This window comes from Lolium rigidum, chromosome 3 (assembly GCF_022539505.1).
Source record: "Lolium rigidum isolate FL_2022 chromosome 3, APGP_CSIRO_Lrig_0.1, whole genome shotgun sequence".
Classification (NCBI taxonomy): Eukaryota; Viridiplantae; Streptophyta; class Magnoliopsida; order Poales; family Poaceae; genus Lolium; species Lolium rigidum.
In genome coordinates, this window is record NC_061510.1 from 34,381,626 (window position 1) to 34,399,086 (window position 17,461).

General features: G+C 40.8%; 1 protein-coding gene across 1 annotated transcript; it reads right to left on the reverse strand.

Moving 5' to 3' along the window:
* Positions 1–363: 363 nt before the first annotated feature.
* LOC124695543 (7-deoxyloganetin glucosyltransferase-like) lies at positions 364–2,205 on the reverse strand. The gene is made up of 2 exons (XM_047228375.1): positions 1,623–2,205; positions 364–1,496 (listed from the first exon to the last, which is right to left on the reverse strand). Exons 1-2 carry the CDS (start codon positions 2,137–2,139, stop codon positions 529–531), a joined length of 1,485 nt encoding a protein of 494 aa, XP_047084331.1. The 5' UTR covers positions 2,140–2,205; the 3' UTR covers positions 364–528.
* Between the last annotated feature and the right edge of the window lie 15,256 nt (positions 2,206–17,461).

Here is a 17,461-nt window from a genome sequence, read left to right on the forward strand (position 1 = left end):
GATTTTAATACTATGCAAGAAAAGGTTAATGGCCATGGTTTTATTTCCTTTCTAAAAAAACTCGAATCGAAAATCAGCTAGATACTCCCTTCTTGCCATAATATAGTGCACATTGGTTTCCGTGAAAGTTAATCTCCATTAACTTTGACGAAGAATATTTAGAAAAATATCTATATATACAATACCCTGTATGTACCATATTGAAGTAACTTCACATTAAATTTAACAATATTGATTTGATATTCTTGATGTTGATATCTTTTTGTATAAACTTGGTTAAAGTTTACATGGTTTGATTTCAAAAAAATCTTATAAACACTACATTTTAGCATAGATGGAGTACAAATTAAACACTAACATGAATAATGCAATCGCTCAATTCATTTCATTTACATTACGAAAACAAGGTAAAAATACATTACACTGTTCACACGACAATTCGATGGCACGGACCAACGGTCATTTCTGGCACGAGCCGAACCCAAACAAAGATAACCTCTTAGCGATGCAGCTTATTCCAACATCAATTCATGCAGCTTTCTTACTACTTGCGGTCAGCACATCCTTGAGCAGACTTTCAAGGTTGGCCAACGACCTGCCACCTGGTTGCGTCGTCGCACGAACACCGAAATCTTTCCACTCCATTGCCTTGCGCTTCATCTCCCTCCCTACCTCGCCTCCCATCACCTCCCTTATCCTCGCCTCCACTACCTCCCGGCGCACGTCGTCGCCGACCTCCATCCCGACGCCCCACTCCACGCACGCGTAGCGGGTGTTGGTTTTCTGCTCGGCGAAGAAGGGCCAGCACAGCATGGGCACCCCGGCGCTCAGCCCCTCCATGGTCGAGTTCCACCCGCAGTGCGTCAGGAACACGCCGACGGCCTCGTGCCGCAGCACCGCCTCCTGCTCGCACCAGCTCGTCAGGAGGCACCTGCCCTTGGTCGCCTCCAAGAACTCGGCAGGAAGCGCGGCGGCGGCGGCGTCGCCCTTCGCCAGCAGGTCGTTCCTCACGATCCATAGAAAGTCGTAGCCGCAGTTGGCCAGCCCCCACGCGAACTCCACCAGTTCCTGGCTGGACATGGTGGTTATACTGCCGAAGTTGACGTACACCACGGACCGGGGCTCCCTGCCGTGGAGCCACTCGAGGCAGGAACGGTCTTCTCTCCAGAGGCTGGAGCGTGTCGTGGCGAGCGGGCCGCCGCCGTCGGGGCGCACCTGCTCAGCGAGGAAGTTTAGAGGGCCGATGGTGTAGATCGGCGGGAGGATGGCGCGCATGGCGTCGAGGGCGGGCTGCTCGAGCTCGTCCAGGGTGTTGAGGATGATGGCGGCCGCCCGGTCCGACTGCTCCACCTCGTGCATCAGGAAGTTGAGCAGGATGCCGTCGCGGTTCGTCGTGCATATGAAGGAGGGGAAGTCTCGGAGGCGCATGTGCTTGCTCATCCCGGCAGCCTCCGTCACCGGCGTGTCCAAGTACCCATTCCTCAGTTGCTCTTCATCTGCGAGAAACCCACTTCAAGATGTCAGACATGCATTTGTTATTAGTAACTAAAAGAAGCAAATAGTACAACTACTTGTTCTTGACGAGACGAGGTTACGATCCAGGTCGTAGGACGCATGCGCACCTTTGAGAGGAGAGAGGCCCCCGTCCATGAGGAATCGGAAGTTACGGTAGCCCATGTAGCCGCAGGCGCTGGCGGTCCAGAACAGCGCGCACGGCACGCCCACCGCCGCCGCGGCGTCCACGCAGAAGCTCATGACGTTGTCCCCCAGGACGCAGGTCACTGGCGGTATCCCGGCCGTGCTGTTGAGGTCCTCGAGCAGCTTCGTCATGTGAGGAAGGCAGGTGGTCATGGTGTAGTAGCAGAGGGACTCCGGGTCCTGCGTGGCGTCCGCGTCGGACGGGGGGAGGCCGTCGGGAATGGTGGCGAAGCGGAAGTCCGAGAGACCGGCGACGGCGGCGGGGCCGCGGGAGCGGACGAGGCGGCGGTGATTGTACTCGGTGTTGACGAAGGTGACGTGGAAGCCCTTGCAATGAAGGATCTTGGCCAGCTTCATCATCGGCGTGACGTGCCCCTGCGCCGGCAATGGCACGCACACCACGTGGGGCTTCTCGTCGGCCGGACCATGAGCAGCACCCATGTCGTCGCCCGGAATGGTATACAAGCAGGTCAAAGATTGCAAACTGTGTTTTCTGCAGGGAGCAAATGTGACTACCTTCCTGCTTGGAGAGTTCTAGTGGCAATGACCAGCATATATATATAGGTGCGGGCATGCGGCTTGCGATTAGTCCACGTGACAACCGATCATTCCCAGTGTGATGTGCAGGAGGAATATTTTGTGACTAGGTGCTGATTTTAGTGCCCAAGTTATTTCAAAAATTATTTGGCGTATGGTTTCTAACAATAAGTGGTTTCAAAAATTATCTTACTTACAATATTCCTCCATCAGCTAATGTTACCAATATGTTTGGTAAATGGCTTAATGGGGTACGTAAGGACGATAAACATAAAATTCGTGTGGGTGTATCTGCTTTATGCTAGTCCATTTGGAGGACGAGAAATGATATCATCTTTAATAAACAAGGAACTGATTTTTTGCAGGTTATTCGACGCGCTGCTCATTTGATTCAACAATGGGTTTTACTTCTCCCTCTGAAACAACGGGAGGATATGGTTACTGGATGCAACCGGATGCTAGTGGTTACCCAGGACTTCTTTTTCCGGGCTACTGGATGGCGACACATTAATAGATTAGCAAATGGATAGGCCGCTTTTGTGTTGCATTTTTCTGTGGTTGATTCATGTATCTTAGCTTTTCTATGAGTGTAATCCTGAATTTTTTGTAAATTGATTTCGTACGTTTGGTTTACCGTGTGCATCTATTGATGCAGAGGCCAGGGCCGGTTCTGGCCCTAGGCGAACATGGGCAACGCCCATGGGCCACCGCCTGGCAGGGGCCCCATCAGCGCATCTCTCCTCTGTACCTTCCCGCTGAAAAATAATCTGGAACAGGATCAAAGGCCCAGCGCGATGTATTCCTGGAAAGAAATGAGCCTATGAAGTGAAACAGACACAGTCAAGCAACGAGGCAGGGAGCAGAATGGCCGAACGTGACGGAAAGAAATGAGGCCAGCGTCCCAGCGATCGACTTGGTCCAAGACTCGAGCGTCCCCACCTCGCACCCTCACCCAGTCGCTTGGACTCCTAGGCTCCCACATCGCCAGTTTTCCTGACTTATTTGTTTACAGATCAGAAATTTTGTGGTCCTGACTTACTACCATCCTGTGTAAATATTGTGATAGATGATGTACCCACTCTGTCTCATGGAAATTATCTTAAGTTTGTCAAAATTTGGATGTATTTAGCGTCTAGATACATTCGAATCTAGGCAAATTCAGACAACTTTCGTGGTACAGAGGAAGTAATAAATTTCTTCATAATATTAGGTATCACAATTCCGAAAGAGAAACATAAATCGGGTGCTACAAAAAGAAATGAAAAGAAATGAAAAGAAATGAAAAAAAATGAGCGAATCAACTTATTAAATCACAAAGAGGTGCTTTAAATATATATCTTTTAGCAACAAGTAGTGTTGATGTCCATGATAATAATCAAAGGCAAGAGGTATGATCCCAAACAAGATGATGATACAAGTTGATGATTTGCAGCCTTCGCTGGATGCTCAGAATGGTGGCGAGCAAGATCATTCTCCTTTATCTATATATGATCTCAAAACATGGATAATCTTGACAATTGTAAAAAGGGGTATTTTAGAGGCCTCTTTCGTCGCCTCGCCCAAGGGCCACACAAAAGATAGAGCCGGCCCTGGCAGAGGCTGGAGCGATGCTCCCATATCTAAAAAAAGTTATTTCAGTCTCATGCTAAAAAAAAAGTCATTTCATCCCCCCTAGCTACCGACAAACAAATTCGCTAGTGGGAAAACTACCGACCATACACATAGCTTTGGACTGAGTTCGGCATGTACCTAGCCCATTCCATCCGCCCTCCACTGCTTACCCAACGGCTGCAAGGAAAAGGAAAACGAGAGCGGCGATTCTACCGGCGCCGGTATGTGCCAGCATCGCATCGACCGTCAAACGGGACTTCAAGATTCACGACACATTCTCAGGTATAATTCTTACCGCTTCGGTACAGGAGGCGAAAAGCGGATACAAAACTGCTACAACCTGACGACTGTCACATACGTCGAGCGACTGGTCCCATCCCCTCCACGCGGAAATATCGCCGCCTGCTTCCGCTCCATCTTCTCTCTTCCTGAAGGTGTTTTCTCGGATCCGCCATGAATTCCTAGAGTTCGTCTCTCCTCTCTCCACCTTCCCCTACTCGGTAGCCTGAGATTGTGCATCAATCGACCAGCGACCTCGAGCGATTTTGCATCAATTCTCCGGCCCTAATCCTATTCTACAAAGATACACTGCCACGGATCTGATTCTCCAACGATCTGATAATGGAATTTTCAGTTCTCTCTCATATCATATTGATTTTGACTTGCCCTGCCGAATCTAACTTTCTGTTCTCCCCGGAATGGTTCCAAACCTGCATTTGTGTCCATGGAGACAGCGTCTGTCCCCAAGCCAGGGTAATTTCTAGGCATGCTCAACATTGTAGAGAATACTTGAAATCTAGATAATCATGGGCAAGAAATCAACTACACACTACGGTTTCGTATTTAGCTTATTGCCAAATTATTGATCTAATGATTCTGTTAGTCGTATGGACTTTGCAAAAGAAGTTCAGTGCATGTCCAAAAGCATGCATTATTAATTATGTGTACAATTACCGGTTGCAAAAGAAGTTCATATTTTGCTGGTCCAAAGAGATTTGTAACTTTTTTTTGGCAGTGCTATGTCTTAGAGAGATATGGAATAGTCCATTGGATAATGGATGTGCAAGCTCAGAACGAACTGAAACATCTCATCCAAATGAGGTCTTTCTAATATGACCCATCGGGACGGATTAACCTTGAAAAAACTTGTAGCTATTAAGATAATTGTGAAATGCATCAAACTTAAATTTCTTCTTCATGCATGGTTTTATAGAGGATACAAACGACGAAAAATATGAAGCACAATCAAAACGGCATAAGATCTATCAATGAAGAAACTGGCGAGTGCTCCGAAAAGCAGAATGATGAAAACAAGTTCTCTTTTTCAATCAAATGCACTCTGGGGAAGTGTTGTCAAAAAATAGTTGCCCAATCGAGTAAGTACCATAGGAATGCTAGGTTGGATATTTCAATCTCCAAATACCCGATGCTACTTTTGCATGCAATTTATCACATTCCATCCCCGTCATATAAGCCATGTTGGTTCTTAACTTAAATATAATGTTTACGATCAACCCTGACCAGATTTTTGTGCCTACTCTTGTAAGCCAGACATGGTGTGGATATTTCTGGGACACGGAACTTCATTGTATTCACATCCTCAATCTGACATTCCATAAGTCAAGAGTCGGTTGCATGATTATAATGTCAGTAAGATACTGACTGCGTTATGAACTTGCATATCTGCTATGTTTAGTGGGCAGAAGATAAAATTGAGTGACTGGCCAAATAACTACGTGAAGCCTGTCGCCGCAGGAGCTTCCAAGTAAGTTTACTTTCTAATTTCCAATGCTAAATTCTCTTTTTCATGTCCTTTCCACGTAATGAGAACGAAAACATGATATTGCCCCAGTCGCGACTCCAAGATATTGACTCTCATGCCCATTATGGACTTCAATGGGACATGGTTTATGAAGGATCACGCCAAGGTAGGAGATCTTAAGTTGTATACTCTTCCTATCCTAGCATTATAGAGGTGCTAACAATGAAGTCATTCATCAGCTATCTGTTAATAATTTCAAGGCTTCTGCGCTATATGAAGACATCGATGTCGCCGAGAAGAGAACAATGTTGTTCTGCCTGTTTATAGCATTGATGATTGAAGTATGATTTGATAATATGTTTTGTCAAACATGTAATATTTCAAATGAACTATGAGGTTATAATTTCTTATAACTCATGGTACATTTTCACTAGTACCCATTAGATGTACTAAGTTGTTAATTTTATTTGGCAACGGATGAGACGTAATTCACTTTCTAAGTAATGTACCGATGTTTCAATTATGTTTCGGTTTCGTACCAATTGTACATAGCACCGCGATTCATTTAGTACCAATTCGTGCATGTTCAAACATGTTTCAAGGAAGTTTACCTTTGTTTTCTATAGTTTTGCATGCATGTTTCACTTATTAATTAATTCGATGAATGTATGACATACATTGCAATAGTCTAAATTAATCTATGATGGTGGATTGTCTCTGTTTCACTTAACCTCTTTGTCCATGGAAAGCGGGTGTTTGAAGTTCTCTCTTGAAACTTTTCTAAAATGTCGATTGATGTACGTGAACCGGCATTTGTACATCGATGTTTCCTTAAGATTTCAGTAGTTTTTCATCCATGTTTGACTTGTTGAGTGTTAGGGTTTAGGATTTCACGAGTTATCCATGCTTGTTTCACTAAATTATCCATAAGGGATAAAAAATATTTCAATATATTTCTATTGGTGTTTCACTTTATTTCATGTTTTATATTATTTTGATATCGGATATATTATGTTTCACTTTTTGAGCATGTAGGTACCACTTTTTATTATAATGGACGGTACATGTTTCAATATTATTCATTACATGTACAAATATAGCTAAACAACAAATTTTATACGGTAACGAATGGTACATGATTCACAGGTTTCACATTTTCCGATATAACTAATATGGTGAACTTGTGAAACATATTACGATAGGCCATGCATTACTGAAATAATTGTGAAGCAATTGGAACTTATATCTTACATTTTGAAACAAGAAAACTGAAACACCCTCCATCCATTTTTAACTAAGGTGAAACATGCCCATGCAAGTAAAATATTAGAAGGATTTCATGGTCAACTTGTGAGACATATTCCTATAACACATGCATTAGTTAATCTTTTGTGGAACACAAGCTTAATTTTGAAAGTGAAACAACTAGATTATTATATGTGAAACAATATCTATAAATCATGGAAAACACATTCATATATGCTAAAATAATTGTAATATTTGTGAAACAATTTTAACCTAGATCTTACATTTGATGCCAAAAAAAAAGTGAAACACTCCATCCATTTCAAATTAATGTTAAACATGCCCATACAACTGAAACGGTAGAAGGATTCCATGGTCAATAAGTAAAGTATATTCCTATAGGGCCCATGCATATATTATTGAATTATTTGTGAAACATGCAGAAAAAGTGAAATACCCTCCATTATTTTCTAACTAATATTGTGAACTCTTGAAACACTTTTCCATTGTCTATGCATTATTGAATTATTTTTGAAACAGTTGGAACCTATATCTTACATTGACACAACAAAAGTGAAACACCCTCCATCCATTTCAACCTAATGTGAAACATGCATGCTCATCCAAGTAAAACACTAGAAGAATCCCATGGTCAAAGAGAAACACACATTACGTCATTGAATTATTTTTGAAAGATTTAGCTTAATTATTGAAGTGAAACAACTAGATTATTATATGTGAAACAATAGCGATAAGTCAGGAAAAACACATTCATATAGGCTAAAATAATTGGAATATTTGTAAAACAATGTTAATCTAGATCTTACATTTGATGCAAAAAAGTGAAACACCTCCATCCATTTCAAACTAATGTACATGAACATGCCCATACAAGTGAAATAGTAGAAGGATTTCATGGTCAACAAGTGAAACACATTCCTATAGCGCCCATTCCAAATTTAACCTAGATCTTACATTTTATATAAAAAGTGAAATAACCTCCATCCTTTTATAACTAACATGGTGAGCTTGTTATATGTGAAACAGTAGCGATAAATCATGGAAAAATCTTGTGTTCTATATATTTATCATCATGTGAAACATGTGCAAACAAGCCCTTCATTATTTAAAACCACGTGAAGTAATTGAAACTTCTATGTTACATTGATATAAACAAGAAGTGAAACATCCCAACAATGTGAAACCGTGGAAGGTTTTTACCGAACCACGTTGATAATACATTGATTCCAAAAAAAAGTGAAACCACCTCCATTATTTAAATAACAGTGAAACATCCTCCATCCATTTTTGAACTAATACGAAATATGCCCAACCAAGTGAAATAATCACATGATGAATATTCAATATGTTCATTTGAAGCATTAATGAAATATAAATACAAGCGTAATTAACTTACGTGTATCCGTAGCGATTATTATGTGTGATACTATATAAGATTATTTCAAAAAACTAAGTGAACCCATGGTTAACTTGTGAAACACTATCCTGCTTTGTTGAATTTTTTGTGAACAAATTGGAAGCTAGATCTTACATTGTTTCGAAATAAGTGAAACCAACTCCATCCTTTTGAAACCAATGTGAAACATACCTAGCAAGTGACTGAAAGGACGAGATGTCGCCTAGGGTGAATAGGCGATTTAAAAATTCTTACATATTTGGCTTGTAAGAATTCGGAATTAAACTAACGTTTATTTTACAAGCATAAAACATAAATATGCTAGGCTCAACTAAGTGCAACAACAACAACTAAAGCTAAGCAAGATATGCACAATATATATATGAACAACAAGTGATAGCAAGATATAATAAATAATTCAAGCTCGATGGCTATCACAAGGGAAAGTAAACTCGGGTATAGAAATAACCGAGGCACGCGGAGATGAAGATGTATCCCCGTGTTCCCTTCCTTTGCAAGAAGGTACGCCATGTTTGGAGAGGTGGGGATCCCACGAAGGATTTCCCAACGCCACGAAGGCTCACCTTCTTCTCTGAGCCTATCCCACGAAGGAATAGCCCCTTTCCTTATGGTTAGCTTTTCCTCCACTCCGGAGATGGCAAGTGATACGTCTCCAACGTATCTATAATTTCTTATGTTCCATGCTAGTTTTATGACAATACCTACATGTTTTGCTCACACTTTATATCATTTTTATGCATTTTCCGGGACTAACCTATTAACAAGATGCCGAAGCGCCAGTTCCTGTTTTCTGCTGTTTTTGGTTTCTGAAATTCTACACAGGAAATATTCTCGGAATTGGACCCCACGAAGACAGAAGTAAATATTTTGTCGAGGCGGACCAAGAGAGCTAGAGAAAGGCCAGAGGGGGGCCAAGGGCCCCCACATCATAGGGGGGCGCGACCCACCCCTCTGCCGCGCCACCAGGTGGGGAGGGCACCCTAGGGCCCCTCGGAGGCCGCCCTTCCGCCTATATATTCTCCCAGATGCGAAAACCCTAAAGAGATCGGTCTTCCTCCACGAAAAGTTACGTAGCCGCCGCCATCGCGAAGCCAAGTTTGGGGGACAGAAGTCTCTGTTCCGGCACACCGCCGGGACGGGGAAGTGCCCCCGAAATCCATCTCCATCGACACCACCGCCATCTTCATCGCCGTTGCTGTCTCCCATGATGAGGAGGGAGTAGTTCTCCCCCGAGGCTGAGGGCTCTACCGGTAGCTATGTGGTTCATCTCTCTCTCCCATGGTGTGATCTTTATGTGATCATGAGCTTTGTAATCTAGTTGAATATGTAGATGTTACTCTTGTCTATTATGCACTCTAGAGGTTACTTTAATATGAAATCCGGAGTCACTCTCCACGGTGTGATTGTGACAGTGTGCACATCGTGTGTGATTCCTTTATGAAGTTGTGGAGCTTGTTTACTCTGGCTTGAGGTGTGCTTTTGCAGCCCTCACAATGAATGGTGTTTGTTATCCAACAAGAGAGTGTTTGAGAGTAGCATTTATTTATTCAATTATGTGATCATTGTTGAGAGTGTCCACTAGTGAAAGTATGATCCCTAGGCCTTGTTTATATGCATTGAAACACCATTTCCAACAAGTTCTGCTACATGTTCGCTTGCTGCCATTTTTATTTCAGATTGCAATTACTACTTATAATCATCCATATTACTTGTATTTCACTATCTCTTCGCCGAACTAGTGCACCTATACATCTGACAAGTGTATTAGGTGTGTTGGCAAGAGACTTCTTGTACTTAATTGCAGGGTTGCTTGAGAGGGATATCTTTGACCTCTACCTCCCTGAGTTCGATAAACCTTGGGTGATTCATTTAAGGGAAACTTGCTGCTGTTCTGCAAACCTCTGCTCTTGGAGGCCCAACACTGTCTACAGGATTAGAAGCGTGTGTAGACATCAGCAAGCTCCACATCCAATTCACAATCTTCACGAAGGAGACTCCCGAGCCCCTTCACAACCTTCCACGAAGGAGGTCACCGGGACACCAACCAAGCCACCTAGGAGGTCACCCTCCAAGAGTAACAAGCTCACGGTCTCTCACTCGAACTAATCGTGGTGGAGAGCTCAACGCTATGCAGTGATGCAAAACAAGAACACCAAAGGTGTTCAAATCCTTCACACTCAAATCCCACCAAAGCAACAAATGCTAGGATGAGATTAGAGAGGAAGAATAATAGAGGAAATCAACAAATGACTCCAAGATCTAGATCCCAAGAGTTCCCCTCACTTAGAGTAGGAATGGATTAGAGGTGGTTGTAGATCTAGATCTACTCTTTCAAATCCCCCAACAATATGCAAGAATCATAGGAGGGAAGGGAGAGGAATAAAGCTCAAGAAGGTCAACAATGGTGGTAAAAACGTGCCTAAGAAGCCTAAGAACAATGGGGAAGAAGCCCCTTTTATAGCCCCTTAAAAATATGACCGTTGTGGCAAAAAACGAGCCAACCCGGCACTGGACCCGACACGTACCGGAATTTTCGGTATCCTACCCGGCATGCCGGGCCACGTACCGGATTGCCCGGCAGCAGAACTCGGCATGCTGAGCCACACGCCAAAAATGCGATAACTTTTGCATCCGGACTCCGATTTCGATGATCTTGGGCTCGTTGGAATCACGACAACTAGCTCTACAATATTATTCATAGAAACATCATAGTCCAACCATTGAGCAAGAAAATTAATATAAAAGGGAAAATTAGTTTTGTACCATCAAAAGATCCACACTTTAGAAAAATACCACTGAAATTTTTGGCTTAAGGAAAATACCATCCAAAGATTGCCACGTTATAGGATTGTACCATGGCCGTTAAGTCAACGTGAACTCGATCTGAAAAAACGGATCGATGTGCAAAATGAAGGAGATCCACACTTCAAGCTGTATATTTTGGGCTGCATCTCCTTCCTCGCTGGAAAATGCATCTGCTCCTCAAGAGTAAGTCTCGATGTCAGCTCGTGTCTACAAACAAAGCCTGGAGTGGTTCTGAATTTCTAAGCACCAAGCACCGAGCAGGGTCAGACCTTGCCCACATTCCCGCCAACAGCCATACCTTGCCGCGCGCGCTCCGGCAAGCTCGCGCGCATGGCAAGCCATGCACACCCTGCAAGTTGAACGTCGGCAATCTGTAGGTCAACGCCAGAACCGGCGACTGCGCGGCCTGTAAGTCAGCACCAGCTTGGTCGCCGTTGCATTAGAGGCCTAGCACCAGCTTCGCGTGCGTGGCATTGGCGGGAGCAAGTTGAGCTTCACAGCTACCAACAGCGCGTGGGGACATTAGCGGCCGCACCTTGCTTCTAGGTCGTGTGATGGGCCTCGCACGCGACAACGACCAATCGGCTAGGCGCACCACGGCGGCTGTAGCATGGGAGCGGCCAGTGGACACCTCGGGAAGCATGAGAATGGGGAGATGGCAGGGAGGTATGGCGTGGCAGAGGAGATATATTCGTTCTTTTCAGATCCAGTTCACGTCCACTGAACGATCATGATAAAAACCTATAACGGGGCTAACTTTGGATGGTATTTGTTTAAAGCCAAAACTTTCAATGGTATTTTTCTAAAGTGTGGATCTTTTGATGGTACATAGCTAATTTTCCCAATATAAAAGGTTTGTGCTATCTATAAAACATCAAACCGGTAAAACCTCCAAACAAAACGCAATAGAAGATGCATACGAATTCTGTTTTAGATGAACTTGGACTTGTTGTAAAGCTAGCAACAAGCTCAAGAACCTCAAATAAAAAAACACCAAGAAGAAACAAGAATATAGGGATGCAATATATGCAAAGGATTGAGCTCCCTAAGACGATGCGATCAAGTTAGTCAACCGAAAGCCCCTCTTGATAGTGCGGCTATCTGTCCTATAACACAGTCTCCCAACAACCACCTTGAGACCGGTAAAATGAAAACCTATCAAGGACATACCTTTGCCTTGTGCATCCCGCTTGATCTTGATGACAACGCTTCAAGCTCCACTCAAGCCGGGATGGCTCACTTGATCGTTGTTGCTTCGTGAAGATTCATGATTTGCTCCCCCATATGCCACTATGGGATAGCTTCATTAAGCATATCTTCACATGCCCATTATCACCAACTGGATGGCAAGATTCAAGCATATGATCCTTCTAAGATGCTCATCTTGAACTTGCCCAACTCAACATTGATGATGATCACCACTTGATTTCGTATTCTCATGGGCTATATTAAATCTCACTTTTGATGCACGTCCATGGAAAGATACCTAACCCACATAGACAACACAAAGACACATATATAATGGGTTAGTTCATAAAGCTTAATTGACAAAGTTTACAATACCACATGACTCCATGTGGCACATTCTTTATGCTTCATGTGTTGACCAAACCTGAATCTATTATTCACTCTTTGTGTTGGTCAACCTTGTATCTTCTCATGCTCTATCATAATATCTTGAGGTATATAGAGAACTCTTCATTTGATTCCATGCTCTAAATCTTAGTCAACCATAGCTCAACTCATGAGGCTATCATGACACCGACTTAGTGCCATATCATGAATTCTTCTCTAGAAATCAAACACTCAAGATCTTGATCATCCATTGCTTAACACATAAGCTAGAGCATAACTCATATTGAGTTCCACATAAGAACTCCATCTTCATTTCTTATTCTTGATCATATCACATATATGTCTTTAAATCGATGATCTTGATGCCAATACTCAAGGTGTATCTTTATGGCATCCATACTCTTCATCATCCATTGCTTAACACATAAGCTAGAGCATAACTAATATTGAGTTCCCCATAAGAACTCCATCTTCATTTATTCTTCTTGATCATATCACATATATGTCTTTAAATCGATGATCATGATTCCAATATTCAAGGTGTATCTTTATCTTCATAGCATCCATACATGAATCCAACACATGGACTACAAGTAGTACCTATGGAATATTCCTTCATATAAACTCAAAGAAAACATTAGTCCATAGGGGTTGTCATTAATTACCAAAACCACACATAGGGGCAATGTACCATTACAGTGACCCACTAGAAGGATTCCGTGGTCAACTAGTGAAACACATTCCAATAGCCCGTGCACTATTGAATTATTTCTGAAACAAGTGGAACTTAGATCTTACATTGTTATAAAATAAAATTGAAACACCCTCTATCCTTTTTAAACTAATATGAAACATGCCCAGCCGAATGAAACACTCCCTGGGTTCCATGATCAAGTTGTGAAACGCGTTCCAATATCCCAAACATAATTGAACCTTTTGTGAAATAGTTGGAACAAAGTTCATAAATTCAATGAAAATGAAACAAAATGAAATACATCCATCCTTTTCTAACTAATATGAATCATGCACAACCAACAGAAAGAGTAGAAGGATTGCATGGTGAACTTGTGAGACACATTCCCAGAGGCCATGCATTATTGAATTATTTTTGAAAAATTGGAACCTATATCTTGCATTGATAGGAAAAAAAAGTGAAACACCCTCCATCCATTTCACACTAATGTGAAACATGCCCATCCAAGTGAAACACTAGAAGGGTTACATGGTCAACTAATGAAACACAATTATATAAGGGCCAATGCATTATTTAATTATTTGTGAACCATGCAAAAACGTGAAGTACCATCCATCCTTTTCTAACTAATAAGGTGAACTTTTGAAGAACTTTTACATTGGCCATGCATTACTTAATTATTTGTGAAACAATTGAAACCTATATCTTACATTGATACAAAAAAAAGTGAAACACCCTCCATCCATTTCAATATAATGGGAAACATGCCCATCCAAGTGAAAAACAAGAAGGATTCCATGGTCAACTAGTGAAACACATTCCTATAGGGCACATGCATAATTATTGAATTATTTGTGGAACATGCATAAAAGAAGTGAAATAGCCTCCATTCTTTTCTAAGTAATGTGGTGAACTCTTGAAAAACACTTTTCCATTGGCTATGCATTATTTAATTATTTGTGATATGATTGGAACCTATATCTTACATTGATACAACAAAAGTGAAACACCCTCCATCCATTTCAACCTAATGTGAAACATGCCCATCCAAGTAAAACACTAGAAGGATTCCATGGTCAATTAGTGAAACACATTCCGTTATTGAATTCTTTTTGAAACATTTATCTTAATTATGGAAGTGAAACAAATATATTATTATATGCAAACCAATAGCGATAAATCATGGAAAACACATTCATATAGGCTAAAATAATTGGAATATTTGTCAATTTTTTAAATTTAGATCTTACATTTGATGCAAAAAAGTGAAACACCCCCATCCATTTCAAACTAATGTGAAACATGCCCATACAAGTGAAATAGTAGAAGTATTCCATGGTCAACAAGTAAACACATTCCTAGAGTGCCCAATGCAAATTTAACCGGGCTCTTACATTTTATATAAAAAGTGAAATACCCTCCAACCTTTTCTAACTAATATGGTGAGCTTGTAAAACACTTTTTGGTTGGTGAAGCATTATTGAATTATTTGTGAAACAATTGGAACCTATATTTTCATTGATACAAAAAAAAAGTGAAATGCCCTCCATCCATTCCAAACTAATGTGAAACATGCCCATGCAGGTGAAACACTAGAAGGATTCCATTGTCAACAAGTGAAACGCATTCCTATAGGGCCCATGCATTATTATATTATTCATGAAACATGCAAAGAAAAAAGTGAAATACCCTCCATCCTTTTCTAACTAATATGGTGAACTTGTGAAACACTTTTACATTGGCCATGCATTATTGAATTATTTCTGAAATAAATGAAACCTTACATTGATAGAAAAAAGTGAAACACCCTCCATCCATCTCAAATTAATGTGAAACATGCCCATCCAAGTGAAAGGACACTAGAAGGATTCCATGACCAACTACTAAAACACATTTTGAGAGCGCCAATTCGTGATTGAATTATTTGTGAAACACTTATCTTAATTGTAGAAGTGAAATAAGTAGATTATTATATGTGAAATAGTTGCGATAAATCATGGAAAAATCTTGTGCTTTATATATTTCTCATTGTGTGAAACATGTGCAAACAAATCCTTCATTATTTAAAACCATGTGAAGTAACTGAAACTTCGATGTTACATTGATATAAACAAGAAGTGAAACAACCTCCATCCTTTTAAACTTATATGAAACATCCCCAACAATGTGAAACCGAGAAGGTTTTTACCAAACCACGTTGACAATACATTGATTCCAAAAAGGTGAAACCACCTCCATTATTTAAATAACAGTGGAACATCCTCCATCCATATTTGGACTAATATGAAATATGACCAACCAAGTGAAACAATCACATGATGAATGTTCAATATGTTCATTTGAAACATTAATGAAATATAAATACAAGAACAATTAACTTGCATGTAACTGTAGCGATTATGTTACGTGAAACTCTAGTGATAAATCATGTAAACATTTATGATACTATAGAAGGTTATTTCAAAAACTAAGTGAAACCATGGTTAACTTGTGAAATACTATCCCACTTTGTTGATTTTTTTTTGTGAAACATGGAAACTATATTGTTTCAAAATAAATGAAACCAACTACATCCTTTTGAAACCAATATGAAACATACCCAACAAGTGACGCACTAGAAGGATTAAATGGTCAACTAGTGAAACACATTCCAAGATCATGTGCATTGTTGAATTATTTATGAAACAATTGGAACTTAGATCTTACATTGTTATAAATAAAAGCGAAACACCCTCTATCCTTTTGAAAACAATATGAAACATGCCCAACCAAGTGAAACAATCCGTGGATTCCGTGGTCAAGTTGTGAAACGCATTCCTATATCCCAAAAATAATTGAACTTTTTTTTTGAAATAGTTGGAACAAAGATCATAAATTCAATGCAAATGAAACAAAATGAAATACCATCCATCCTTTTCTAACTAATATGAATCATGCGCAACCAACATAAAGAGTAGAAGAATTGCATGGTGAACTTGAGAAACACATTCCCATAGGCCATACATTATTGAATTATTTTTGAAAAATTGGAACCTATATCTTGCATTGACACACACAAAAATGAAACACCATCCATCAATTTCACACTAATGTGAAACATGCCCATCCAAGTGAAGCACAAGAAGGATTCCATAGGGCCAATGCATTTTTGAATTATTTTTGAAACATGCAAAAAAAGTGAAGTATCCTCCATCCTTTTCTAACTAATATGGTGAACTCTTGAAACAGTTTTACATAGGCCATGCATTATTTACTTCTTTGTGAAACAATTGAAACCTATATCTTGCATTGATAGAAAAAGTGAAACACCCTCCATCTATTTCAATCTAATGTGAAACATGCTCATCCAAGTGAAACACAAAAAGGATTCCATAGTCAACTAGTGAAACACATTCTTATTGGGCACATGCATATATTATTGAATTATTTGTGAAACATGTATAAAAAGTGAAATACCGTGCATTATTTTCTAACTAATATGGTGAACTCTTGAAACACTTTTCCATTGGATATGCATTATTGAATTATCTTTGAAACAATTGGAACCTATATCTTACATTGATACAACAAAAGTGAAACACCCTCCAGCTATTTCAACCTAATGTGAAACATGCCCATCCAAGTAAAACACTAGAAGGATTCCACAGTCAATTAGTGAAACACATTCCGTTATTGAATTACCTTTAAACATTGCCTAACGTGTCGTTGCCACCCGGTGGCAATGCCACCCCGCTAGCTGCCGTCGGATGTGGATGCAATGCTTAGATTTGTTGTGACTAATGATGTTATTAACCATCCTAAAATCTGGCGAAAGCTTGGAAAATCAGTGGTCATTTCTGTTTGGTATAAGTTTGTGTCAGAAAGGTTGACTGGTCATAGATAGGTGCTGCTCATGCATGTGTACGAGCGTAACTCTCTCGACGTTTCTCCTGGTTGAGTAAATAGAGGTGCAGCCCGCATACCAGCTATGTAGCTACTGTAAGTGTGAACACATTCTGACATCCTCTACAGTCTGTTCTTTTACACAGTTAGAGCATTTCCACTAGTCTCCCCGAAAAGCCCCCCACGACCACTTTTTTTCATCCGGACGACGAAA

What these genes read in the sequence shown, in the direction of transcription:
- LOC124695543 (XM_047228375.1), bottom strand. Translation starts at nt 2,139, where the DNA reads ATGGGTGCTGCTCATGGTCCGGCCGACGAGAAGCCCCACGTGGTGTGC. An exon ending in GGGCCTCTCTCCTCTCAAAG is followed by an intron (nt 1,497 to 1,622) that starts GTGCGCATGCGT and finishes GGTTTCTCGCAG; the next exon opens with ATGAAGAGCAACTGAGGAAT.